The sequence below is a fragment of the Serinus canaria genome, chromosome 26, assembly GCF_022539315.1.
Source record: "Serinus canaria isolate serCan28SL12 chromosome 26, serCan2020, whole genome shotgun sequence".
Classification (NCBI taxonomy): Eukaryota; Metazoa; Chordata; class Aves; order Passeriformes; family Fringillidae; genus Serinus; species Serinus canaria.
Window position 1 is genome coordinate 2,687,756 of NC_066339.1, and position 25,669 is coordinate 2,713,424.

The 25,669-nt window shown below is 42.4% G+C and overlaps 2 protein-coding genes across 4 annotated transcripts; both read right to left on the reverse strand.

Annotated features, from left to right (window-relative positions):
- Window positions 1-1,885: 1,885 nt before the first annotated feature.
- TSHB (thyroid stimulating hormone subunit beta) lies at window positions 1,886-11,374 on the reverse strand. 3 transcript variants are annotated; one of them, XM_030233049.2, is made up of 3 exons: window positions 7,820-8,674; window positions 2,986-3,148; window positions 1,886-2,308 (listed from the first exon to the last, which is right to left on the reverse strand). In XM_030233049.2, exons 1-3 carry the CDS (start codon window positions 7,864-7,866, stop codon window positions 2,066-2,068), a joined length of 453 nt encoding a protein of 150 aa, XP_030088909.1. In that variant the 5' UTR covers window positions 7,867-8,674; the 3' UTR covers window positions 1,886-2,065. The 3 variants fall into 3 exon arrangements, with proteins under 3 accessions (XP_030088909.1, XP_018777733.1, XP_030088907.1); XM_018922188.3 differs by lacking the exon at window positions 7,820-8,674 and adding an exon at window positions 11,288-11,374 and having other exon boundaries at window positions 1,887-2,308; XM_030233047.2 differs by lacking the exon at window positions 7,820-8,674 and having other exon boundaries at window positions 1,887-2,308; window positions 2,986-7,806.
- On the reverse strand, window positions 10,931-23,716 carry LOC103822328 (bile acid receptor). The gene is made up of 11 exons (XM_030233045.2): window positions 23,146-23,716; window positions 18,619-18,744; window positions 17,085-17,441; window positions 15,546-15,686; window positions 14,431-14,570; window positions 14,237-14,344; window positions 14,048-14,147; window positions 12,841-12,969; window positions 12,458-12,577; window positions 11,288-11,401; window positions 10,931-11,160 (listed from the first exon to the last, which is right to left on the reverse strand). Exons 2-11 carry the CDS (start codon window positions 18,707-18,709, stop codon window positions 10,931-10,933), a joined length of 1,530 nt encoding a protein of 509 aa, XP_030088905.1. The 5' UTR covers window positions 18,710-18,744; window positions 23,146-23,716.
- Between the last annotated feature and the right edge of the window lie 1,953 nt (window positions 23,717-25,669).

A 25,669-nucleotide genomic window follows, 5' to 3' on the forward strand; every position in this document is an offset into this window, starting at 1 on the left:
TTATCACTGGGCCTGGGGGTCTTGAACATGCCTAACACAGTCCTCGGAGGGCATGGAAGCCTAGGGTTAAATAGATGTGTTAGCACAACGCAAACATCTCCCTTTGAGTTTTTCTAAAGGGTAAAAGAAGGCACGTTAGTTATTTTCTCTCAATGATTTTCCATAGGCATTAACGATAAAAGTAGACTTGGCTTTTGTTTGTACTGAAGACGAATCTGCCAGGCCATAAAGAACATTACAATAACTTAGCAATGCTCCTGATGCTGTGAATAGGCCAAGCACCCTCTTTTTGTTTTGCTAAGTACAAGTGCTGCTCAATAGTAAACGGGATTATACTTTCCTGTGCTAAATAACATTTCCAACAGTCCAGACACCTTGAGAAAGCTCTGGCTTATCTTAAAGCTGAATACTTTGTTTCTTTGGCATTTACCAGATACCATAAGGGCTGCTTTATTCAACAAATACCTATTTCCCAAAGTTTTTTCTACCACTCCTGTGCTCTTCACCAACTAGAGAGCAGCAGTTCATGTTGCAGCTCTTCCTCGGAGACCTTGGGAGATCACAGCTTGTCTGTGTGATACACAGAAGGGGCTGGGAATACCTCATTCTCACCACCAGAAAGTGTTTGTAATTTAATTGTAATTAACCTCTCCTGCTCTGAAGAGTTTTAGAGATAGTCTTGTACAAAATTAGCTATAACTGGGTTGTTTAAACCATAGGTGTAAGGGATCTTTTTTACAGAAGTAGGGCTGCTCCTGCAGATGCTCTGGATTTTCTGTAAATTTCAAACTTGTTTTTGGAGTATTTAAATTTTCAAACCTTGCCTGTGAAGGTATTTCTTACCACCAAATAATGCACATATAATTGGAGTTCATACCTTGTGTAGAATCCATGACACATATTCAAATTGCCATGGGTTGGTTGAGGTTGGAAGGGACCTCTGGAGCCCATCCAGTCCAAACCCCTGCTCCAGGGGGGCACCAGCAGTTTCCCTTGGGCTTTCTCACAGATTTTGCTGCAGATTAAATAAAATAAAGGTTTTATTTAATCAGATTCTAGAAACAGTCATGAAAACTGCAATCCTGAAAGCAGGGTTTTTCTGAGAATGTTAAATTTCATATTTGTATCCTGTGAATTCTGGTTCCTTTATTTACTATTTCAAGCAATGTGTGAATGGAATGTCTGTGATTTCTTGGGAGCTACAATCTCAGTGGAACCAGTTGTTAGTTTACATTAATTACATGCATTACTTTTCTTTATTCCTGGCTCTGCACTCTCACCTGTGCATGTGCAGCACACAGCTCAGCTCTCCTTCCACTCCCAGGGGGGTTGCTCACCTGTGGGGAAAAATGGGATTTTTTGAGTTTTGCGTTCCATTTGATGGCAGCACACTCCCCTTGTGGAGAGCAGAGCAGGCAGCTTTGAAGCTGCAGTGATTCCTCAGTGCTCACAGAGATAGGGGTAGTTCAAACTGTGTTTCTGCAGGGAAGGGGGGTTATACCATTCATGTAGAGACATTAATGTAGAGAAGCATTCCCAATAAACACAGATCTGGGCAGCAGCAGGGAGGACACAGTGTCTAAACTAATACTGCATAGATAGAAAAATACTGCTGCTAATTTGAAGGCTGTAAGTATGTGTCAAAGTCTATTTTAAAAGTTCAATACCAAGAGTATGTATGGCCTCTTTTTAAACTCTGAAATATATCAAGTGAAATAGGTGAACTCTGAAATAAATCAATATCAAATTTTGAAATATTTCAATAAACAAATCTCTGAGTATCTCTTCAGAAAATACCTGGGATTTGTGAGCAAAGGCTGCTACATCCACACAGTCCTGTCTCCTCCTTCTCCAAAGTAAATTCATGTGGGTTCTCAATACAAACACACAGCCTTTATCATTCTTTTCTGGCTGTCTCAGAACACCCAATTAATTGAAGCGACTAACTATACACCTTCAGAATAAATCTTTGTGCACAGCAGTTTGCAAACCGAATGTGAAACAGTTTTATTTCTGTCAAGGTGTGAGCAGAGCAGTACATTTCACCCCCATCCCACTGCAAGTTTTACAGGTTACAGATCTTCTGTGGCTTAGTGCAGTAGTTTGTCCTGACCCTCTCACGGACACAGTCACTGTAGTCAGTGTTGCACTTGCCACACTTGCAGCTCACAGCCACGGGGTAGGAGTAGTAGGGGATGGTGTGGTGAGGGCAGCCCGGGATCAGCGCTGTCCGGTACAGCATCTCTTTGTACGTGCACACGTTCTGGGACAGAGCGCTCTTGAGGAGCAGCTTCTTGCCATTGCTGTCCTACAAAGAGAAGAGAAATGTGTTGTTTCACTGAGGCACACGTGTCAGAAACGTCCTGTGAGGTGCAGAGACCAAAACTCATCCCTGAGCCCAGCTCTGCTACTACTGAGTTCAGAGCTCTAATTGTGACTGGGGCTCCCTCTCCACGCAGGCACGTTCCCCTTGTTTTTATGGTTTAATTAATCCACGTGGCTCAGAGTGTTCCCTGTGCTTTGTGATCTCCTCTGGCTCTCTGCTGCCCAAGCTGGAGCTCAAAATGCTCTGTTGAACAGTGAAGTTGTGTGGAGTGGTGTGGCTGCTGCAGAGCTGTCCCCACGGCCAGCTGGGATAGCAGCAGTGGGAGCAGAAGTTACCTAAGTTATTTACATTAATTAAGAGTGACCCAATATAATCTGCCCCTCACCTGTTCCATCCTGCCCTCACAGACTGCCCACAGGGGCTCTGCAGTAGCAACAGCAGCCAGGTCTCTGTTGTGCCACTGCTGTTATCATCCCCACAGTCCCAGAGGCTGGGCATTTCTCATCCCCACCTTTGCAAACAGCTAACTCGAAAACATGGTGACATTGCAGTTTTTCTGCTTGTGATAAACTCTTTTACCATTTGCTCATTTGCACACTATTTTGTGGGAGAACAGAGCCTTGGTTTGCAGTGGTGGCTGTTCCAGAAATATCTCATACCCGAGTCATGCAGAATCCAGCACAGATGGTGGTGTTGATGGCCAGGCAATAGGCACATTCCCGCTTCTCCACGTGGATTGTGTACTCAGAAGGAGCACAGAGTGATGCTGCTTGTCCGAAAATCAGGCCAAAGAGGAGAGACATCACAAAGAAGGGACTCATGCTGGATGGGGAAGAACAAACAAACAGAGCAAAGCACAGGTAAAATGGGATGTGCCTTCCAGCCATGTCCTTGCATGCAACAGGAGCAGCCAGGACAGACACAGACCTGGAGTAATCTTAACATTTCTAGCTACAGCCTGACAATTTCTTTCCAATCTCAGTCCTTATTGAAATAATACTGACCACTAAACAGAGAACAAGGGAAAAGAGGCCATTAACAACCTAGAATAAATTCACTTTCCCCCCACTAAAGCGTATTACATGGAATTTCTCACTAGTGAGTGATAAAATCCTGACACAGAACAAATAAGAGGAGCTGAAAGATTTGAAAGTGTGACATGTAAGAGAACATAAGCTCTAGAATTAAGCAGAGATAATAAAATAATCTCACTGCTTTAAAACAATTTTCTAAAGAAAGCATCTTATAAAATGTTAAAGAGAAAAAAAGACAAGGCTGTGCATATCAGGCATAAAACTGGATTTTTCAATTTCCAGTGACTTAGAGGCGTGATGAGATGGGAACACAGCCAAGAACTAAATAATAGATTCAAGCAAATTACAATAAAGAATATCAGCAAAGAGTTCAACTCAATGAATTCTGCTTTATCTGTCTGTTGTGCTGACCTCATTTCTCAGACCTGCGGGGTGGATCCTGAGAACAAAGCCTTGATTAGCTCCCAAAACAATTTCGGGGACTACTCTAGAGCCTCTAAATGATAAACTTTAAATGACAGTGTCTACCAACATCTGGACATCACCCTCTAGTCTCTTCCAGCTGCCAATTTCCCATAGCAAAGCCATCCATTACACAGGCTGGTTTACCCTGTAGCTGCAACACCAGTCTGGAAAGACCAACCTCTTGTCAGCAGAATTCTTCCCTATTACAGGAACCTGATTCTGCCTTGAGCTGGGAGAGGCAGTGACCCAGCACAAGCTCTGTGTGTGCTTTATACTCTCCAGGCTAATTCCAGGCTGATCTTACTGTTTATATAATTGCATGTGAACTGCTGCTTTCTTATCACCAAGTCATCTATTGAAAATTCATACTGAACCACAAAGCAAATGTGATAGGAACAAACGTGTCCATAATATCCTAACCTGGAAACTGGAGCTAGAAATCTAATTATATTAACAGTCATTCTCTCCCCAGGCTTTTAAACTAACCAGTGCTTTTTAAAAGTTGTTATTATTGATTAATTTAATTGCCCCATAGGACAGCAACACCATGGCAGGAGGGCTGGCATGGAGATGGAGCCTTCCAGAATCACAGCTGATGAGTTTGACACCTGTGTTTTGCTAAGGTTTAACAAGGTCTGGTTCACTCTGCTTGCTCCTTAGCAGGCACAGCTGGGGCGTGCTGGCTCAGGGTGCCCAGGGGACCTGTGGCTGTCCCAGCCTTGGAAATGCTCCAGAATGGAGCAGCCTGGGATAGTGAAGATGTCCGTGCCCATGGCAGGGGGTGGGATGGGATGAGCTTTAAGGGTCCTTCCAACCCAAACCATTCTGGGGTTCTCTAAGTCTGTGCAATGCCCAGGAAGCAACAAATCTGAAACCAAACTCACTGCTCTGCAGGCTGCTCAGGCACAGCCTTACTTACCTGCTCAAGCAAAACACAGAAACTGGCTGGCCTGGGACCTGCTCAGCAAATATTGAAGCAACAAGCAATTCACTAAATACTGATTGACAGGAAAAAAACTTAGAAAACCACTCCTCACAGCCCAGTAAGAAACAAAATATTGCATCAATACCAATGAAACAATGTTCCCAGATGGGGGAAAATACTCTCATTTGGGGGAGCAAGAGGGAGAAGAGGTCGACAAAGCCACGATTCTGTGTCAGCCCCTCCCTGAGCTCCCTGCCTGCAGCTCTGGGAACACGTGCCCTTCCAGACCATCACCTAACTCCCATTTGGAATCTGATCTGATGGATGTCTTATGCAGGTCAGCCACATTCCTGATTTACACAGCCATATAAACCATGGAAAACATGAGTGAGAGGTGGTAAATATGGTTACTTTGAGCTGTTGGAGGAGTCATCCAGCTCATCCCAATTGGTGTTCAGCTAATTCCTGCACAACAGTGTCTCCTTTTCCTGTGGTTTCAGACTGCTGCACACAGCTCTGTGTCCTGGGCTAATTTTTCAAGCATTTTTTGGATAAAAAATAGAGGTTTTGTTCAATTAAGACTAGCCAAATGCTTTCTGTTTTCATGGAGTCTTTAATTCTGGGTTAATTTCTACCATATAATTTTTCTGGAATAAATATAATTTAATTCTGTTTAAACCTCTTTCTGGCTTAGGGACATCAGCAGAGTATTAATTGTACTCTTTGTAACATCTGTCCACCTCACTTAGCAACAGGAGAGTAACACTCACTTTGCTACTACTCCAGGTTGTTATTAACTCTTTATTTTTCTGATATATTTGGAATACAGACACTCAGCTTCTCTCAGTATACACCACCCAGCCCCACACAGATAATGTAAATGTGTACAGGCACACTGTACACACACACACTCTACATACATGTGGATGGGCTTGGTCATTTGAAGCTTTAACCACAGAAAAGAATGTTTGTTCTTGGGAAATACAGAGAGTATTTCAAAGGACACAACCTGAAAAAATTCATAAAACTAAAACCTGGAGAGGACAAATAAATGCTCAAAGTAAATTAAAAACCAGCATTCTTAAAGCAAAAATATCACATGTGGCCCTTGCATGCACAGCTGACTCTTTCCTCTAAAGATTCACAGCTTCAGGCAGTTGGAGCTGCATTTGTGCACCCTGGAGAACAGCACAGCCAGGTTTAAGGTGTCTCAACATCCCCTATAAAAACATAGGCAGAGTGTGAGGACATGTACTCTTTGCTGCCTCAAAGTGCCAGTTTCTCTGAGCTCAGAAAACTGGGTGTAAAGGGGCGGGCAGAGAGAGATTAGGGTAAAAAAAAAAAAGGTTTAAGAATTTGCCTTAACAAGATTTAGGGACATCAGTAGCAAATTGTAACAAGGCTTGAACGTCATAATAAAGATGAAAAAGAGAGTGCAAAATTAAAAACTATAGCAACAAAATTAGAGGAAAACCAACAACAATATCTGTTAGAGGAGAGAAAATGCAGAAAACTTGCCCAGGAGGCTGAAGAGTAGGAAATAAACTTTTGGAGGCCAGAGGCCAATAATAAAGCCAGGGAACATTATAAGATGAAACAAGCTGTTGATGCAGAGTAAGTGCAAAGTACTTGTGCTTTTGAAAACATAGTGACTGAATAATCACACACATATCTGCAACAAAAAGTATTAAATAAATCATATAAGGAATAAATACTTTTAAATCTACATGATTAGCTAGCTAATGCTCATTACAGGAAGTCTAGAATACTGAGGAAATTTCAAAACATTTAAAGAAAGTGCTAATAGAATGGCAATATTTAAGGAAAAAGTGTTGACCCAGGTAACTCTCCACCAGGCAGGTAAAATAACAGAAAATTGATACAGGACTTGAGCAATAAAGAATTAACGGATGAAAACATAATTACTGATTTTACATAAAATAGGTCATGCCACACAAACCCAATTTCACTGTTTGCAGTGATGACACCTTTGGTTGTTAAGGCAATTGCACAGATGCAATGTCTCTGGTTCCATGTGTGCAGAGCCCCCCTGTCAGGAAGGTTCAGAGCTGTCATCCCAGTGTGGGGACACTGAATGCTGGCAATTATCAGCCACTGGAGCAGTTGGGTTTATTTCAGTGGTGCCTTTATTCACTGCAGTGTTTTTACCCAGCCTCTCAACATTCTGCAGTGCACTGGGGAAATACCTCACCAGGTAGTAAGAATGAAAATTCATTTATCTGAAAGGGCAATAAATGACTCTGAGTGGAGCTTGGGACCAGTGTGAGTGCTGCTTATCAGCTCAGCCCCATGCTGATATGGTCACAGAAGCTCCTGGCTGCTGCCTTTCCCTTGCTGGCACCGTTATCCTACCATCAAAAAGGTGGTATTCACATATCTTCAATCATTTACACAAACTGTCAAGCTTGTAAAAAACCTCCTGGATTGTCCTTATGGCTGTGACCATGGAGCTCATTCACTACTGACCTCTCTGATGGGAGTGAGATCCTACAAGCTACAGGGAGCAGCAAGACAAAAGACTGGCAGGACAACAAAGTCCAGTGTCACAATTTGTGAGTGCCTGAGGCTTCTTCCATACAGTTTCCTAAAATCCATCATCCCCAGTCTGGTGCTCATGGATCTGTTTCTTTGGTTGCCCTCCTGCTGACCTGCAGAGACTCAGTGATAGAAATTTGTTATGTGCTTTTATAGCCCAGCTTTGCAGCCCTGTTCTGGAACAGCCAGTTACACTGTTAATTATTTATCTTTAACCTTTCTGTTAACCAAACCAATCCATTCCCTGACATCAGTGATTTTACTCTTTCATTAAGTGAATGATGGTGTGCTGATGTTCTACAGGAAGTGCTTCAAGTGATATCTGTAAATAGAATTTAGTAATTATAAAAGCCTTGGGTTCATTCCCCAGGAGTCTCTGTAATGGGCTACAGAAATTCAGTGCATACCAGAAGCTCATATGTAACCGTAATTTAATAGGATTCTCTGTCACTGACCAGTGCCAAAAACAAAAGGAGGAACAATGAGAAGTTATCAGATATTATTCCTACTCACTCTGCCCCTGGTAGTGGTACAACACAAAGAAAACTTCGTGATCCCATGAGCAGGTTACTTGCAGAGCAGGGCCACTCTTATTTCCATGAAATATGCAGCTGCAGATAGTAAAGTAAAAACATGTCCACACTTGCAAACAACCAATAATTGGAAGCTCTGCTGCTGAAAAACAGACAAAACCAATCAGATTCTGAAAGATGAGCATGCTGGTAGAGGAATTATTTCCAACTCCATTCAGTTGCAGCCCTCCACTGATAAAAGGAAATAAGATCCTGATATGCTGCCATAGAAACAAGTGGTTTTGCCAGGTTTTGAATTTAAACAGCCTGTGGCTGCTGAATTTTCAAAGCTAATCTGCCTATTGCCAGTCTCTGTAACAGCCCAAAACACAGCTCTCATCTCTCAAATTTATACATTCACAGTCTGCTCTTCTCTTCCTTTCCTAGGATTAGCTGCAGCATTTCCTATCAAGCCCAGAGTAAAACAGCAAATCTCTTTGTTGCATATCATATGTCAGCAATCTCCATTTATGGTCTGAAAATACTTCATAATCCTGTTTGCTGTTTGGCTCAGACCATAGAGCCCTTTGGATTTGGTTTCATTTCTTTGGAAAGTGCTAGATATTTCTGTTAGTCTGAGATACACAATCACTGTGCTGAGGGCAAAGCTAAACAAAAAAAAATCCAAACAACAAATTAGCACCAAAGACAATCCAGATCCTCCTGCAGTATTGTTAAGGATGAACAGTACCAACCCAGCATCACAATAATGCTAAAGGTAAAACCCTGCCCCAGGTGTGACAGAATAGAAGAGGTCAATGCTCAGTATTTTGTCTTTTCTGAACTGGATAGTCAATTCAAATTTATACTTAAGAAAAATAGAATGTTTACAAAAAATGCTACTAAAATGCAATATTACATATGTTTATAGATTTTAACAAAGATAAAATGTACTTGCATTATATTCTATAAATATTTTTAATAAAAATTGCTTAAAATATTGAAAATCAGGTTCTGAAAAGTAAATTTCCTTAGCGGAACCTGACTGTCAGTGTGCAAAACCCAAGTAATGTTTTTTCCTCTTGTAATCTTCAAAAGTTCTCCTCTACGTGATTCAGCTGCAAACAGGAAATAGAGAATTATTCTTCCCCTTTGCTTTCTTTTTTAGCCTTGAAATAGCCAATGAGTAATACTTGAGGAACTGTTTGTGAACAAATTGAGAGGCCCTAAGAATCTAGATAAGCAGAGTTGATGCATAGCTGCCTTCTTCATCTGCTTCAGAGCAAAGTTTTACTTCCTGTGAAATCATATCTGAACTATGAAGTGATTTTGGTCAACATATTTAAAAAAAAACTAACAGTGAAACTGTATTTAACATTTACAGCTACTAAACTGTTAGATTGCTCATGAATATTAAAACTCGACAATATTAAAAAATGTTAAAGAATGTGCAAGGTAAAATTTATTTTCGTTTTACCTGAATCAGTGATTTTGCCACAGTACAGGGACTGAATAGCAAATTAAAATCATCACGTGGGCATTTGTTAAAACTCTGCACAAACTTAAGAGTTTGTTTCCTATGCCTAGATTTGCAAAGGATTATAAAATCTAGAAGAAAAGAAAATATAGCTAATGGGAAAATACGATTTTTAATTAATAAATCAACTGCCTGCAATTTTTGAAATTACCAATATTGGTAATGGCTTTGGAACTCACTTGCTTCATACTTCACAGTGGCTTTTCAAACCACTGGTGTTTTGTAGTTTGCTTTATAGGCTGCGGCCAGAGTGGAATGTTTTGATGAGGAGAATTCATCAGCTGCTGCCCATCTGTGCACAGGTGCATGATAAAGGATTCACAAATCAAAATTATTTCTTTAAAAGTCCAGTAGTTGATATTTATTTTTTTTTTTTTAACTCCCATGGGTAGTTTTAAACACCACATCTGATTATGTTTTGTATGAAAATGACATTTTACAAGGTTTTCAAGTCACAAAAAATAGGATAAATAGTGTAACTCATCTCCTGTCAAAATATCACATTTGACTCTAAACATATTCTGTAAGGAGCCTCAACATGAAACAATAATTTGTTTAATTCACATAACTCAGTGTGGTGACAGAATGTTTTCACTGCACATTTGGTCTGGTGTAAGCAGGACTTCAAAGCCAGTGCAAGTATCCAAGTGGGGCACTGCTCACTGCTGGATCACCTGCATCAAATGTGGATTTATCATCGGTGATGGGCAGTTACAACACAGAGCAGATGATTGGGAAGATGATTTCCTTCAGTCTTGATAGAGAATAACGGCAGAAGTCTTTGAAATTGAAGTCAAAGATGTTCCTTCCAGCACCAGTCTTGGAAATTCAGCAAATTTCACACACACAGAACCATGGAATGGGTTGGGTTGGAAGGGACCTCGAAGCTCATCATGTACCACCCCTGCCATGGACACTTTCCATCATCCCAGCTTGCTCCAAGTCCGATCCAACCCGGCCTTGAACGCTTCCCGGGATGGAGCAGGATATGTGTGCTCGGGTCATGACTCTGCCCGGGGGCTCCCAGCAGTGTCCCCGTGTCCCTGTCAGTGTCCCCCCCCTTGCAGCCATGCAGGGCCGGTTGGTGGCACCACTGACCTGACACAGCCCCACGGCCCCAAGGGCTTCTGGGCTTTGGGCACGGGCCCTGCCCGGTGCTCAGGGACAGCCACACCAGCCGTGTGAACGGGCTTTTCTTGCTGGGCCCAGAGAAAAGCAGTGACACCAACACTTGATACTGGCACCGACATTGCCACTGGTACCAATATCAACACCAGCACCAACACTGGTACCGATGCCAACACTGACGCTGACACCAGCAGCGACAAACAGCACCGGCCCTGGCACCAGCACTCAGCATGGCACCCAAAGCGATACCGGCACCAGCACTGACACTGGTACCAACACTTCTACCGACAGCGACATCGCCACCACTACCGACACCGGCAGCGACACCGGCACCGGCAGTGACACCGGCGCCTCACGGCGGCCGCTGAGGGAGGGCGAAAAGGGCGGGAAACGACGGCGCGCACCCGAGGCGGGAAGGGGCGCGCGGGCCGGCGGCGTTGGCGCCGCCTAGTGGAGGTCCCAGAGGTCGCGCAGTGGCGCGGCCAGGCGCGGGTCCCGCGCGCGCAGCGCCCCCGCGTGGGCGTGGCGGAGCGAGCGCAACTCCGTGAGGCGCCCCAGCAGCCGCGCGAAGCGCTGCGGGTCCCGCGGGTGCTGCAGCTTCGAGTGCTTGTACAGGATCCCCAGCAGCGGCTCCTGCAGCTCCTCCACATGGCGCTTGTCCCTCAGCAGCGGGCGGTCTGCGGGAGAGCGGCGGCACGGAGAGAGCGGTGAGCGGGACGCTCCGGGCGCCGCCGCCCCTGAGGGGACGAATGGGAACTCCCCCGGGGCAAGTGACAGCTCGCTGTTGTCACCTTCCCAGCTTACCTGAAAAGAACACTGTTGTTGCTACAAGCAGAGCATATTCGGTCTCGGTCACTTTGAGTTCCCCCATGGTTCTGTAGAAGTAGAACAGGGCGGTGATGAACTCCTCAGTTATGCCTTGAAATTGGAAAAAACCCGACATTTTTTGGTTAAAAAAACCAAGCCAAACCAAAACCAAAACAAAACCCCAACAAAGGTGCAGAATGATGAGGTTGCTATTTCAGTGCAGAAACAGTTGCAAATCAATGCCTGAAGGGTGCAGGGTGTCCCTCCCTGGATCCATCTGGATCGCTGTGTCTGGCTCTGGGCTCCTCAGGACAAGGACCATGGAGCTCCTGGAGCAGATCCAGCCGAGGCTGTGGAGCTCGTGAGGGGACTGAGACATCTCTCTTACAAGGAAATGGTGAATGGTTGGACTCCGTGATCTTAGAGGTCTTTTCCAAGCTAAGTGGTTCCATGATTCTGTGAAAGGCTGAGGGAGCTGGGGCTGTTCAGCCTTGAGAGGAGCCCTCAGCCCTGGGTGTCCCTGTCTGCAGGGAGAGCAGGGACCAGCAATGGCACCAGAGGAACGGGCAGGAACTGATGCTCAGGAAGTTCCACCTGAACATGAGGAAAAACTTCTTTCCTGTGAGGGAGCAGATTGCCCAGAAAGGGTGTGAAGTCTCCCTAACTGGAGATTTTCCAGACCCATCTGGAGATGAGCTGGTGCCATGTGCTCTGGGATGACCCTGCTGGAGCAGGGAGGTGGCACCAGGTGACCCACTGTGATCCAACCTCACCCATTCCGTGATTCTCTGATTCTGTAAATCTTTTAAGGCTTGGGGCTGTTCTATTGCATGAAACAGTTAACTAAGTTTGTGAAAACTATGTTAATTGCTAAAATAATTACAAAAGTTTTATGGCAGTGTATAATTTTTTGAATGTGTATATTACTCAAGGGATATAAGCAAGCCTCTCCCTCTTCCTGCCATGAGGATGTAATGCCAGTGTGCAACACCAGAGGAGGTAATGCCAGAGCAGCTGAAGGAAGAGGGAGAGGAGAAGGAAAGGGAGAGGAAGAAGAGAGGCACAGAGATGGAACAGTGGCCATCAGGACAGTGTAGCTCAGTGCAAGAAAAGTAGGGCCAGTAAAGCAAAAAATTCACAATGTTTATATTCTGAGACCTCCATTACCTGTGGTAGTAGTAGAAGTTGGCCTCTCTTTATTATGACACATTTCCATGGAATAAATATTGTTTTTATCAAGGTTTTGAACATGACAACATGTCCCGTGATCAGAAAGTCTTACATGACCTGGAACAAGGCAGATGACAGTTCCCAGTCAAGCTTAAAGCAATCTTAAATATTTGTCTGTATCATTGCTGCAAATGTGTGAATTCTTCCCAGACCCATGAAGGTATAAAATCCTTTTTGGCATCTTGATCCAAGTTTTTTGTTGCTTTTTTATTGGTCAGGGTCTCTTGTGTTAAATTTGACACAATGTATAATATGTAATTAATACAGCTGGTATCATCCCCTCAACCCACAATGACGCAAGTCAAGTATTTCAGACCTACTTTCACTGGTTGATGGCTGGCACTCACTCATTCTTTGGTTGTAAATTTGGGCTGATCTCAAGAACATTGCCTCCACTGTGGACCCTTTCAGCAGAGCAATCTGGTCCTCACTGGCTAAACTCTCAAACCCTGCAGAGAAAGGTGCATGTTCAGGAGCAGGGAAGGCTGGGGCTGCCTTTAAGCCCTCAACATGATGTAAAAAAAAAATAAAAATTAAAAATAAATATCTTTACTGGAAAGGAGGAACCATAGTTAAATGATGCATGTGCCAAAGACTTTGGATCTTTCTTGCTAGTTTGCATGTTAGACAATTAAAAAAAAAAAAGAGGGGGCAGTTTTTAGTGTTAAAAGGTTCACAAGAATATACAAGTAAAAAATTTGGGACTAAGCAAGGGGTTATCAAAACATTCTTCCTAATACCTGATAAATATAGGCCAACACCTGATAAATTTGCTGCATTGTTTAGTGACTGTGGATGTTCCATTCATTGTTACATTATTTTCTTTTTAGAAATTGTGTTCATCTTTTGACAAGCTCATTGTCTGCACTTGTAATTCAAGAGCAAAGGAACTTGTGTGGTTTTTTTCTTAAACCTGATCAATGCAGGATATGTAACACAGGCAAACAGACAGCTCACCCCTTCCTTCAGCTCTGCCCCACAGAGATGCTAAATTACATCAAATACCTGCTTTAGATATGGTGATTGACCTTTGTCAGTGAGTTTTACAAAGAAAAGTTATCACCCTCCCTGTCAAATGGTACTTTGTCAACTTTACACTGAAATGGAGTGAATTTAATTGCATGTTCCCTTGTTCTTTTTGAAAGGAAAATCTGAATAAGAACACCTGGTTAGTCCCTTCTGTGCTGCTTTTTCCTTTGAAAGAACATCTGTTTTTTCCTTTGGTGATTATGATAAATTGTAGACTCAACTGGATTTCAAAGAATGTGGTGAGATAGTAATTCCCTCAAGGTGATATTTTGAGGTCCATGTGCTTCCAGAAAGTGTCTCTACTGCCTCCATGTCAGAAATGGAGAAGAAATCTAATCATAGCAAAGTTTTGAACTGAAAGCTTCTAGGTTGTCCTCATGACACATTAGAAGTCCAAATAATCAGTTTAAAGCCTTTTCTTAAAGCCAGCATTTTTCTCTGGTTCATGTCATCAGTTTGATTTGGTTCCTCTAATGTTCCCCAAAGGAAGGAACTCACCTGGGAGTCTTTTTGTGAAATCCACCAACACCTGGACATGGACAACAGCTGTCTCAGACAGGTGGAGGAAACTTTCCTCGGGACTTGCAGTTTCCTGTAGCTGCAAAAAGAGCATTTGCACATTGGATGTAGCCAAGAGACGTGACAGCAGTGACTCAGCAATGCAGGCTGGGGCTGCTGGATACCTACAAACTTCTTGGCTTCCTCAAGAGGAATTGTGTATTTTTGGTGAGCTGCTACAATGTGGTCAAGAAGCTGATGTTCTCCTGGAGTAAGTTCCATCTTCTCTGGGATCTGCTAAAAAAATAAACCAATTGAGTCACAACGCCTTGAAGTAAGAACAAGTGATAAAAAGAGATATTTTAAATAGAAAAATATCCCACTTTTCCAGATCTTGTTGTAGATGATACTTGCTTACTATTCAGTCCCTCATCTTCCAGCTTTATGTTGCACAGGAAACTGCTCTTCTGCTTGAAATTCTTCCTGAGTCGCTTTGACTTGCACTGGACTTCAGTCAGCAAACCTGTGAGGTGTGAAGTGACCATCAGTGCTTGCATTTGCAATTAATTACAGTCTGAAGTCATCACTTTTATTAGAGGTAACTCCAGTCTTGCATCCCAGAAGCTGTCACCTATAATGAACTATGTTTTCTAGAGAATGTGGCTGTGTGTTACTTATCAGGTGAGCTGATGTTCAGTAGCCACCAAAGGCCTGAGGGTCTGCAGGCATCTTTGTCCTTGTGACACACAGGCATCAGAATTTTTTATCAAAGTCCATCATGCCATTTTTATTTAATTTTTTTCTCTCAAACCCTAAAGGTCATCTCATCTGCTCACTGCTGTCCTGACAAGACTGGGGATATTTAGCTTATATTGCTAGTGCTTCCTTTTTTTTTTCCTTGTACTGTCTTTGAACAACAGTTCTGTTAAGGTGAGGGGATACTTCCCAAGCATTGTTGGCTTCTGCACACCAAGATGTTGAAGGTGCCACCATCCCCAAAGTTAATTTTCACAGAATCACAGAATCACAAGGTTGGAAGAGACCTTCAAGATCATCAAGTCCAACCCACTCCCCAACACCTCAGCTAAACCCTGCCACCCAGTGTCACATCCAGTCTGTTTCAAACACCCCCAGGATGACTCCACCAACTCCCTGGGCAGCCATTCCAGAACTTTATCACCTTTTGCATGAAAAACATTTTCCTAACATCCAATCTGTATTTCCCTTGGTTCAGCTTGAGGCTGTGTGCTCTGGTTCTGTCAGTGCTGACTGAAGAAAGAGCCCAACCCCACCTGAGCACAGCCACCTTTCAGGAAGTTGTAGAGAGTGATGAGGACACCCCTGAGACTCCTTTTCTCCAGGCTAAACAACCCCAGCTTTTTCTACATTTTCTTACAGCCAAACAAAGCTTAGACCAGTATCACGGGGAAGAGATTGACTTTGGAGAAGGTTTTATCTGCAGTGATTAGTGAAGAATCCAGCAGGAAGGAGGACTCACACTCTGCCAGCATTCCCACAGCTCTGCACTTCTTGAGGCGGCACTCCTGGCACTTCCTCCTCATGTACATGTCCATCTCGCAGTGCCCCCCGCTCTTGCAGCGGTACACCGCCTTCTTGGTGATGCTGCGCCGGAAGAAGCCTGGCAACGAGCACCAGCTTGTGAAAAACACCTTTACTTTCTTGGGAAAACGGAAAAAGTTCAATAAAGGCCAACAGGAGACAAGGACCATAGGCCAAGTGCATCTTGGCACTCAGTTAAGATGACACTGTTACTTTTGGGGACACCTCTTAAATACCTTTTCCATTACATCAGCCTGTTGCATATTTATAGACTCTTATGTATCTCTATAAACTAGTTTCCATTTTTCAGGGACTATTTTACATGGCTTCTCTTTGGGCCTGTGTGTTTTTTGGCTGTGGTTTTGGCTCCTTCTTTTTATGACAAGTTTGGGCCTTGGTCCACACTCTCTTCAGATGGTGAGTACTGATAGTTGGCAGATCTGTGCAGGTGTCTTTATCTTATGTTGGCTGCATGTTATCTTATTCAAGTAGGCATTTTAACACAAGCTATTAGCTATTTCACCACTATATCTAAGTTAAATTAGAAATAAAAACTATATCTTTATAGTAAAGTTACTTTAACATCACACATATAAAATCCATTTTAATATTTGTGAAAAGCCAATATTATAATTTGCATCTATAACAAGGGGATGGCTAAACCAATCGAAGGAGCTTTATCTCACAAGGATTTGAAAGTGTCCTCCAGATTTGAATGGTTGGGTTTTTTAAATGGAAACGTTACCTTGATTTTAAATCTGCTTTTTAAAAATATAGTTGTGTGGTTCTTTCTGACTAATATTAATTGACATTTTCCATACAAAGAATCATAGAATATGCTGATTTGGAAAGGACCCACGAAGATCACAAAGTCCATCCCCTGACCCTGCACAGACACCCCAAATCCCAGCCTGTGCATCACTGAGAGCAGTGTTCAAATGCTCGTGGAGCTCTGGCAGCCTTGGGGCTGTGCCCATTCCCTGGGCAGCCTGGGCAGTGCTCAGCACCCTTAGGGGAAGAACTTTTCTTTTATATCCACCCCTGACACAGCTCCAGCCCTTCCCTCAAGTCCTGTGCCTGCTCACAGGGAGCAGAGATCAGAGCTTCCCCTCATGACACAGCTCCCATACCAACAAGTTAAAATGTGATTAGCAAGTAATTACTACTTGCTTTTATTCACTTATAAAAATAATTGAAATTAATAGTACTGAAACAAATCTCTAAGAAATGTTCATGAGAAAACCAGCACCTCCTTACACTGACACTATTCTAGTCATCCATCAATGCAAACATGAGATGCTTTAAGTGCTCATATTAAATACAGACTGAAAAAATTTCTTCAAAGAGTGTTATAAAAATGTGCATTTGGAGTGAGGGTGTTAGATAGGGGGTTCATTAGATAAATTAAAAGCCACTGTGGTAACACCAGCTCCAATCTGTGCGGAAGGTTGCACCGAGGCCCCGTGCCCCCGCTCACCTTTGCAGCCCTCGCAGGTCAGTGCGTTGTAGTGGTACCCCGAGGCCTTGTCCCCGCACACCACGCACAGCTCCTCCTGCCCCTTCAGCCTCACCGAGTGATTTAACCGGGGCCTCTTGAGCCCCTGGTACCCGCCGTCCTCCCCGTGGGGAGCCAGGAAGGGGCCCTTGCTGAGCTCGCAGCTGCTGCCCACGCAGGGCCCGTCGGCGTACGGGGGCTCCAGGCTGTAGGAGCCGTACGGGGCCGGGGCGGGCTGGGGCGGCAGCGCTGGCACGGGCACTGCCGAGTACTGGCAGTACGGGGCAGCCTGGAAATCCGCGTCCTGCAGCTGGTAGTTGATGTGCTCCGGTAAAACATCTGTTCCAGGGGAAACGGAAAGTGCTGTGAAAACCTGGAGAATGTCTCAACATCAGCTGCTCCAAAGTTTCAAAATGTTTTCTAGATTTAGTAGCATGAATATTAGAGGAACGCGTTTTCAGAGGGGCAATCTGACACATTCTATTTAAATTTAAACCTGTGATGTTCCTCAATGAAATCTGAAATGCAGCAAAAATGGCTCAGTAACAGTGTGGGCAATATCATGTGGATTAGTGTTAGTAGATAACTGAATATCACTTGCCAACTGATGGCACAGTTACCGTCAGATCTTACACTTAAAGTTTGTTTTTATTAGTTGTCCACATTACAGTCAAATATGTTCAACAAGTGAATTTCTTAATGAATAAAGTGTTTGTTACTGATACATATCTCAGGCATCATTTTGGAAATGTTGCACAAGGGTCTGATAAAAATTGTGTAGAAATCAGAGAGTACTAAAAATTACTGTGACGGGGTCTTAAAGTTGAACTTCAGAGGAGTAAAAGGCAGAGACCTGTTTTATTTAGTATTTTCCCACACATGTGTCTTTACAGTTATGAGATTTTAGTTTAGTAAAATGTAGGTACAGAATTACAAAGAGCGTTTCTTCCTGCCTTTCTGTCTGTTGAGTTTCAATTTTATCCACCCTCCCTTCAATACCCACAGTTATACCAAAGAAAGCCTGTGCAACATGCATCATGTTTCATTCTTCCTTTGGGATTATTAAAATCTCTATAAAAACAAATTGGAAAGATTTTTTTAAAACAGATTTTTTTTCCTTTTAGTGGGTTTTGGGTCCTGCCTTTAGTCTTGCAGAATCAAATTAGTTATTGTAATGATAGTTACATAAGATATAGAACAGGCATCATCTATTGCTAATGTATCTGGAATACTGTAATGAAACCTGTGTCTTCTCCATGCAGATCAAAGGGAGACAGCACTGGGGATGTTTATATGCAATGTTCAGTCAGAATAATCCCATTGTGCTCAAAAATCTGTATGAGCACACAGTAATAGATTTCCATACACTTTCAGTACAAGCTTGGTGAGAGCTTTCAAGTGCATTAAAGATAGATAAATTAAAATGAAGGATAAAAAAAAAGAAAATCTCCCAGGAGTTCATTTTGTTTTCCATCTCATTTTTGTGTTTCCAGAGTACAGAAGTTTCTTTACTCACCGTAGTACTGGATGGGCTCGGGAAGGCCGTACCCGTCAGGGACGGTGACAAACGTGTTGGCCATGCTCTGCTCCCAGCTGCACTGCTTCATCCACTCTGCTCTGAGACCAGCCTTTAAACAGCAACCTGGGGAAAGGGGAAAGGAAGAGAAACATCCCATGGGAAAGAATTGCTAGGTAGGTTAGACACAGAGCCAGAAGATTACAGAATATGGCAGAGTTTTCAGATCATAAGAAAATCAGATGTCTGTGTGAAGTCACATAACACCCTCAACAAGACTACAAAATGTTTGAGTGTCCTGATATTACAAACTTGTAAAATTCTTTCCTAAGTTTCCAAGTTATAGTTAGAAATGTTTTGCTCTGAGTTTTACACAAAACCATGTGGGGGAATTGGACTGGTAAATTCTCTAATTCAGAGAAGGTTAAAAGGAGCTTCACTGGATAGAATAAACTTGCTTTGGGCATGAATTGGAGCATTTGCTCTGGTGTATGTGTGGGGCTGTCCTGTTTGTGCACAAAGATGGGCTTTTAATGAGTTTACTTAAATCATGTTTTATCAGAGGTGAAGTAAGGGAAATAGCATGGAAAGGCCAGCATGGAATATCTGTTCTTCATCATGTAAGTACTCATTTATGCAGTAAAACTCAACTTTGCCTTGCTTAAGCACTACCTTAACTACACTTTCTGTGTTCCTTTAACAGTGTAAAGTTTTCAGTGAAGACCAAAATGTTGATTTCCTATAGGATGTGCTGCCTCTAAAGACCCTTGGTCATTGAAAGAGCCTGGGCTCCTGGCTGGATTCACTGACATTCCTAAAAGTGCACTGAGAGCTCACAGTGACATGATGAGAAGAGCTGCTGTGTTTGAAGTTCAAAACTTACCTAATTTTTCAGTAATTTGACTTATAAATGCAAATTTAGAGAAGTTCTGAAAATGTGTGCTCTAAAACTATTAAAAGAGTTTTAGGGGGAAAAAGAAAAAAGTCTGTATGGACAGTGGCATGAGCTGGGTTTGAGTTTACACACATAAAAGAGGTTTACAAACCTCTGGTGTTGCTTAGAATTGAGAGCTAACAGAGCAGCCATTAGAGGAGGAAGTAGGAATATTTTCCTTGTCCCCTTGTCCCTCTGCATGAGTGGGATGTGGCCACAGGTTAAACCTTTGCTGAGCCTCATGCCCACTGAGCAAGGGCTGTAAGAGACAACTTACCCATTAACCACTCACGAGCTTTCCCTGAGCAGACAGAAAGGATAGAAAAGATGAAAAAGGCATGGGAGGATTTGGAAAATACAGCAAATCCAACTCCTTCAACAGGATTCTCTGCAGAATTTACAGCAAGTTGGGTTTAAAGGCCTTCCCTGAAGGAAGGGGTTTGTGCTACACCTGTACCTTGCTGGGGCTGAGACAATGAATGAATCAGCCCAGGGAATGAAGTCCTGACTGGTGAAACAGCCATCCCTTCCCCCAGCCTGCACAGAGCCTGGGCTGAGCACTTTCGCTTCGTGTTGTCAGCAGAAGGTGAAAGGATGCAGTGAGGCTGGAATGCTGGGGGTTTGTTATCTCTGCTAGTAAATATTTGTTTGAGAGCAAAATAAGTCACTGAATCATGAGGTCTTATCAGTTAGATCAATTTGGCCTGGGCAAAGTCTACATTTTTCCCCAAAAATGCATGTTTGCTGAAGAAATGTGTTTCTGAATTCCAGTGGTTTCTTTAAATAAAAGTCCTAATTGAATAGTAGATTTAAAAAATTACACAGATCCAATCTAATAGAAGCAGTATATTGGGAGTATAAAGTACCAAATCTAAGGTGGTCAATGGCTTAAACATTCTAAAACCTGGAAGCAGATTTTCCTTAGGCAGAGCTTCCTCAGCTTAGGTACTGTATGAGAAAGGATTTGGCCCTTCTTACTGATTTTTATGGCTAATAACAGTAACCAGTTGCACCTAAAAGATTTCCAGCTTAGACTGAGAATTTGTAAATTGAAATCTTAAATTAAGAGAATTAAGAGGATGTTAGAACAGTGGGAATAGTAAATGCAATGGTTGTCTGAGGAATGCTCTACTGACTTAGAATGAGACATGGGTAAACATTAAGAGTTTCATTTTCTGACATTTCAGAATTTAGTGTTTACAAGCTTGTTCTTCTGATCAAACAAAGCATTGGGATTTTAAAGCAAAAAAAGAAAAAATTTAAAAAAAAAAAAAACAAGAAGAAGAAGAGAATAAGATATGTAAGGAAGGAACTTAATTTCCTAGGCAAGTTTTGATTATTTATGAGTGACTGTGAGAGTTGTCTTTTCCAACCTCTGCCTCCCCCCTGGTGAGTGAGGCAGCAGCAGGGAGGTCTCCTCCAAACTGCAGCAGTCCCTGGGATTCCATGATCCATGTGCTGCTCTCCCCAAGGCTCAGTGGCTGTCCCAAACCCTCACACCTCATGGGACACTTCCCCAGCCCACACAGACACATTGACCTTATCCAGGCAAGGGAATTCTGCACGTGCCCAGCATGGTAAAGCTCCTGACACAAGGTACCAGACATGCCCAGGTGTGATGTCCAAAACAGTAACTGGAACAAAGCTGAAGCAAGGATGGAGCAACAGGTTTGGATGCTTGGGGCAGTTGAAGCCTTGCCATTCCCAAAACAAAATGTTTTGTGCCCCTTTTTCTCTCTACTGTGTATCCCAATATAACCACATGTTTGTGCATGAGCGCTTTGAAAGGAAGCAAAAATCTTAATATGTTCCCAGAGAGGATGCATAAAGGTGTTTAGGCTAAAAAGTGTGAACAAAAGATGACTTTTTAAATCATTTATTTTGTAGCATCCCAAGCAGCAACACACTGGGAGCCTTGAGCCCTGAGTCACACAGACTGAGCTGACAGGAAATGTCACCTGTGTAAAGCACACACTGCTCCTGCTTCTCCTTCTGCTGCTGGGCATTTTCACTTGTGAAGTCCTGAGCAGGTGAGGGGAATGGTATTTTCTGGAAGAGGTGACCTACACTCAAGGTGGTTTAAGCATGTTTGAAAATGCTGTGCTTTTACAGGCTTAGTTGTGTCAGTGCTCATTTTCTGAACTATAAACCTTCAGTATAAACCACAGCGTGTTGATTCAAGGGCTTGGTTACCCATCTCATGCAGAAATTTAGTTCTTAGCTCCAACTGAAAGACCTGACAATTTAACAAAAATGGGATCCACTAAAGAAAAAAAACCAAAACATTGATTGATAAAAGTAAAGTAGAACCATAAATAGAATGTACATGTCCAGACTAGAATCTGAACTGTACATCTATTTATTTCTATTTATGGTGAAAGATGTGGGGTTTATCATTTTAATTGCTATAAAAACCCCCTATCAGAAAGCAACATATCATCAACTTATCAAATTTATTGGGATACAAAACATCCTTCATGGAGCAGGGCTACAGGGAGCCCTTTCAGAGGTTGGTACTGACAGTGCTTTAGCTGCTATCGTAAATATTTTGACAGTTGAGTCATGGGGAAATTTCTTGTTTACAGGGAATTTTAGGAACTCAAGCTGAAGGTCTTCACCAGCTATTTAGCACACCTTGGGGCACGTTGGTGGTCACGTAGTGGAACTCAGAGCACGTTTCAGGCTCAGGTTTAATCACTATACTTTGCTTGCAGCTGGAAGGCAAAGCTTATCTTTTTTTAATTTGTGAAAATTTAAACCAAAAACTGAAAAAAGAAGTAACTTAGCATAATCAGTGCCAAGTAGGTGTGATGCCAGCTAATCTATTCAATTTCACTCAAGCAATTCAGTAATCACTGCTTAATTACAGAATGATTTTCCAGGGGAAATTGTGGGATCACTTGATTGATCCTGTATACAGCTTACACACATTATTAAAGATTGTTCTGTTCCTCCTGGTTTTAATGTGCGAAGAAGCTCCCCAAAGCTGCTCTTTGAAGAAATTCCACTTTTCTTCTTATTAAATGTGTTCCTTCCTGGTTATTATACTCTACATAACCATAATTGGAACTTATTATTACATTGTTTCTTATATATATATATATATACACACACACACACACACACATACTTATTATATTCCATATAATAACCATAATAGGAACTGGCTTACTTCACCAATGGACTACATTGCAATTATCTTGAAATTTTCCTTTGGAATTATTATTCCAGGAATAATTCCTTCAAAAGCATAATTTTTATGCATTCTAAAATAAGAGGTTAGAAGTTGTTTGAAACTCACGTTTTTCTGGGTACTTTTGGGAATGGAAACAGATAATTGAATTTAAAAGTAGTTTTTCTTCACTCTGTGTGTCAAATGAAGTATTGTTGGAACAAACCCTTGGCAGTAGAATACCAGATTTAAAAGTGCATGCTTGCTGTTTCATTTAGTCAGATGCTTAATAAGAAAGAAAAAAGGAGGCAAAAAAGAAAAAAAGCGCAGTGCCTGGAATATTTTCACATGGCAAACTGATGTATGGCTTGAGCAGCAATTTCTACCTCAGAGCATGCAGAGAAGGGAGTGAAATACTCACGGTGCTTGCAGGGAGCTCCTCTCCCGACGCGGGCTCCTCTCCCAGCGGGGCTGCAGCGCCGGTCCCAGCTCTGCTGCAGCTGGAGCCCAGCAGGCCTTTCCCTTTCCCTATTTATCAGTTTGTGTGCACAGCCCGGGCTCCAGACACTCGGCAGAGCCACGCCACGGCTCCGAGACACCAACTTCCCACACAGCTCCTCTGGGGTCGGAGCAAGGGCAGCTGCGAGCCCACATAAATCACATCACAACTGGGTCATCAGGGACAGAGGCCATGGGGACCCTCACGTCACTGCTTCCCAGAGTCCTGCCTGCCCAGCACTCACATTCTGCTTTGCTGCTAGAATTTGAAATTCTCCCATTTTGGTTGCTCCTCAGTGCCTGCCCAGCACTCAGATTCTGCTTTCTTGCTAGAATTCAAAATTCTCCCATTTTGGTTGCTTCACGTTGACATCTTGGAGTAGTGATGGAAAATGTTCAATTCCCAAGCGGGGGAAATATTACAGTAGTATTATTTGGAGATTTTTACATGACATAATAATTTAATTTGGAAAGGCTGGATCAGGCCAGGACCTCCACACACCAAACACTTACCTTGTCCTCTGTGTTCTGATCCAGACACTCCTCTGGCTCACTCTCAGTTCATTGGCAACCTCAGTGAACTTAAGGTCACATTGCCATTAACTCAGCAAAATTTCATTCTTAACCCCCTCAATATTTCCTTTATTAGTAATTCCTAACAAATTAATATTGGAATTTGGTGTTTTCATCGTTTCCTAGGAAGATGTGACCTTTTGGATAGGGAATTTTCTTGTTAGGTATCATGCTGTTCCAGTGCTCCCAGCAGGTTGCTCCTCACTCCAGGAGGAGCTCACCTGCCTTCTGTGTAAGATCAGTTCTCCATTCATCTCAGGAAAAGCTGCTTCTGTTGAATACTGCATGGAATTAGATGGGAAAAGGAAAATACAATTTCCTGTGGGGTAACTTCCAGCAAAGTCACTTAAAATACTCTTTTGGGACAGCAGCTTTTCATGGATAAACCATCACCCTTCAAGGGAGGGACATTATTTCTGTTCCATGGGCTCCAGAGAAGATCTACCCTAAGGCTGCTTATTTCCATGTACCATTTAGGACTCTGTCTGTGGAGAGGAATGGCTTTCAAGAACAAACAGCATTGACTAATAAATGTTATTTGAACATATTATGGGGTTTTCTACATTTTCAGATGTCCTGCATTGATCACGTGTGGTGATGGGAAGCTGCAACACAGTGATAATGCAGCAGAGATGAAGATAATGATGTTAGAGCTTAATTATGCTCAGCACTTGTCTTTCTGGTAAAAGCAGCCTCATACAGAAACTTGTCAAGTTGTCAAAAAAGCTTCAATAGTAAAACTGAAGGTTTTACAATTGATATAACAAATATTTTTTTCACAGAAGTATCTCTTTCATAATATCCCATTGACTTTTTCATCCAGCCTTTCTCATGAAAGTTGGAAAAACAAGCAGAGGTTTGTGAAATATTGTGGTTAGCTTTTAAATGCTACTGACTTTTATTTTTAGCTTTTTTTTCTGATAGAAGGCACCTTACTGATAAGCTGTTCAAATTAGCTGTAGGATGGGATTTTAGAGCCTGTTGACTCCAGGGGACTTAAGCCTGAAGCCCAGCTTTTTAAAAGACATCAAATCCCCATTCTACTCCGTTTATAAAGCCTTCTGGATCCAGGGTAAATTCAGTTTCTAAAATCAGTACAGAAATAAGTTTATAAAATATCTATATAAAAGTTGTAGTAGAAATGAATTGCTGTAACTAAGTATTAGCCCAAGGTTAATAAACTCCCATGCTATAGTAATGAAGCTATTTTGCATAATCATGGAGTGATTCAGACCAGGTGACTGGCTAAATACATATATTTATGTAAATACAGATATTTACATTATTTTAATAAACCACTCCTCCTTTTCAAAGCTTAGCATGACAAAAATGGGAGACTTGAGGGCACACTTGAGTCACCTAAAATACTGCTGCAAAGAAGAAGAAAATAAACTCCTTTCCATGCTTGTAAATAATCAAACCCCAGAAAGGTTATTTAGGAGTAAGGGAGATTTAAATTACAAACTAGAGAAAGCAATTACTGTGGTAAAAATAGCTCTGGAGCAAGTTCCTTGTACAATCTTCTCCACTGGCTGTTTTGAAGATCAGTTTGGGCAACCAGATTAAACTCAAGAAATGTTTTCTCTGAGTTGCTTTGGTTTGTAAAGAGGACTTTTTGGAAAGGGCTTTGGAAAGCTCTCTTCCAGCTCTGTTTTATGTTATTTTTCTATACATACATCAATTCTGTAAAACACTGCTGAAGTCTCTGGTCAATAACATGCCTGGAGCCACTTCAGTGGCAAAGGAAATAATACCAGACTCCAAGTTTGCTTTACTAGCAGTCAGTAAACAAAATGTCACTCACAGACACAGCCTGAAAATGGGAGCTGAAGGAGTTCCTGCCATGAGCCAACATCCAGAAGTGGCACTGAAGT

Bases quoted from the DNA above. Each gene is read 5' to 3' on its own strand.
- TSHB (XM_030233047.2), bottom strand. From the start codon at position 3,213: ATGGCTGGAAGGCACATCCCATTTTACCTGTGCTTTGCTCTGTTTGTT. The intron at 2,309-2,985 runs GTATGAGATATT...TTCTCTTTGTAG, and splicing joins CTGGATTCTGCATGACTCGG to GACAGCAATGGCAAGAAGCT.
- LOC103822328 (XM_030233045.2), bottom strand. From the start codon at position 18,709: ATGAAGCAGTGCAGCTGGGAGCAGAGCATGGCCAACACGTTTGTCACC. The intron at 15,687-17,084 runs GTGAGCGGGGGC...GCTCGTTGCCAG, and splicing joins GACCTGCGAGGGCTGCAAAG to GCTTCTTCCGGCGCAGCATC. The intron at 12,578-12,840 runs GTAGGTCTGAAA...GCCTTGTTCCAG, and splicing joins CCAGCCATCAACCAGTGAAA to GTCATGTAAGACTTTCTGAT.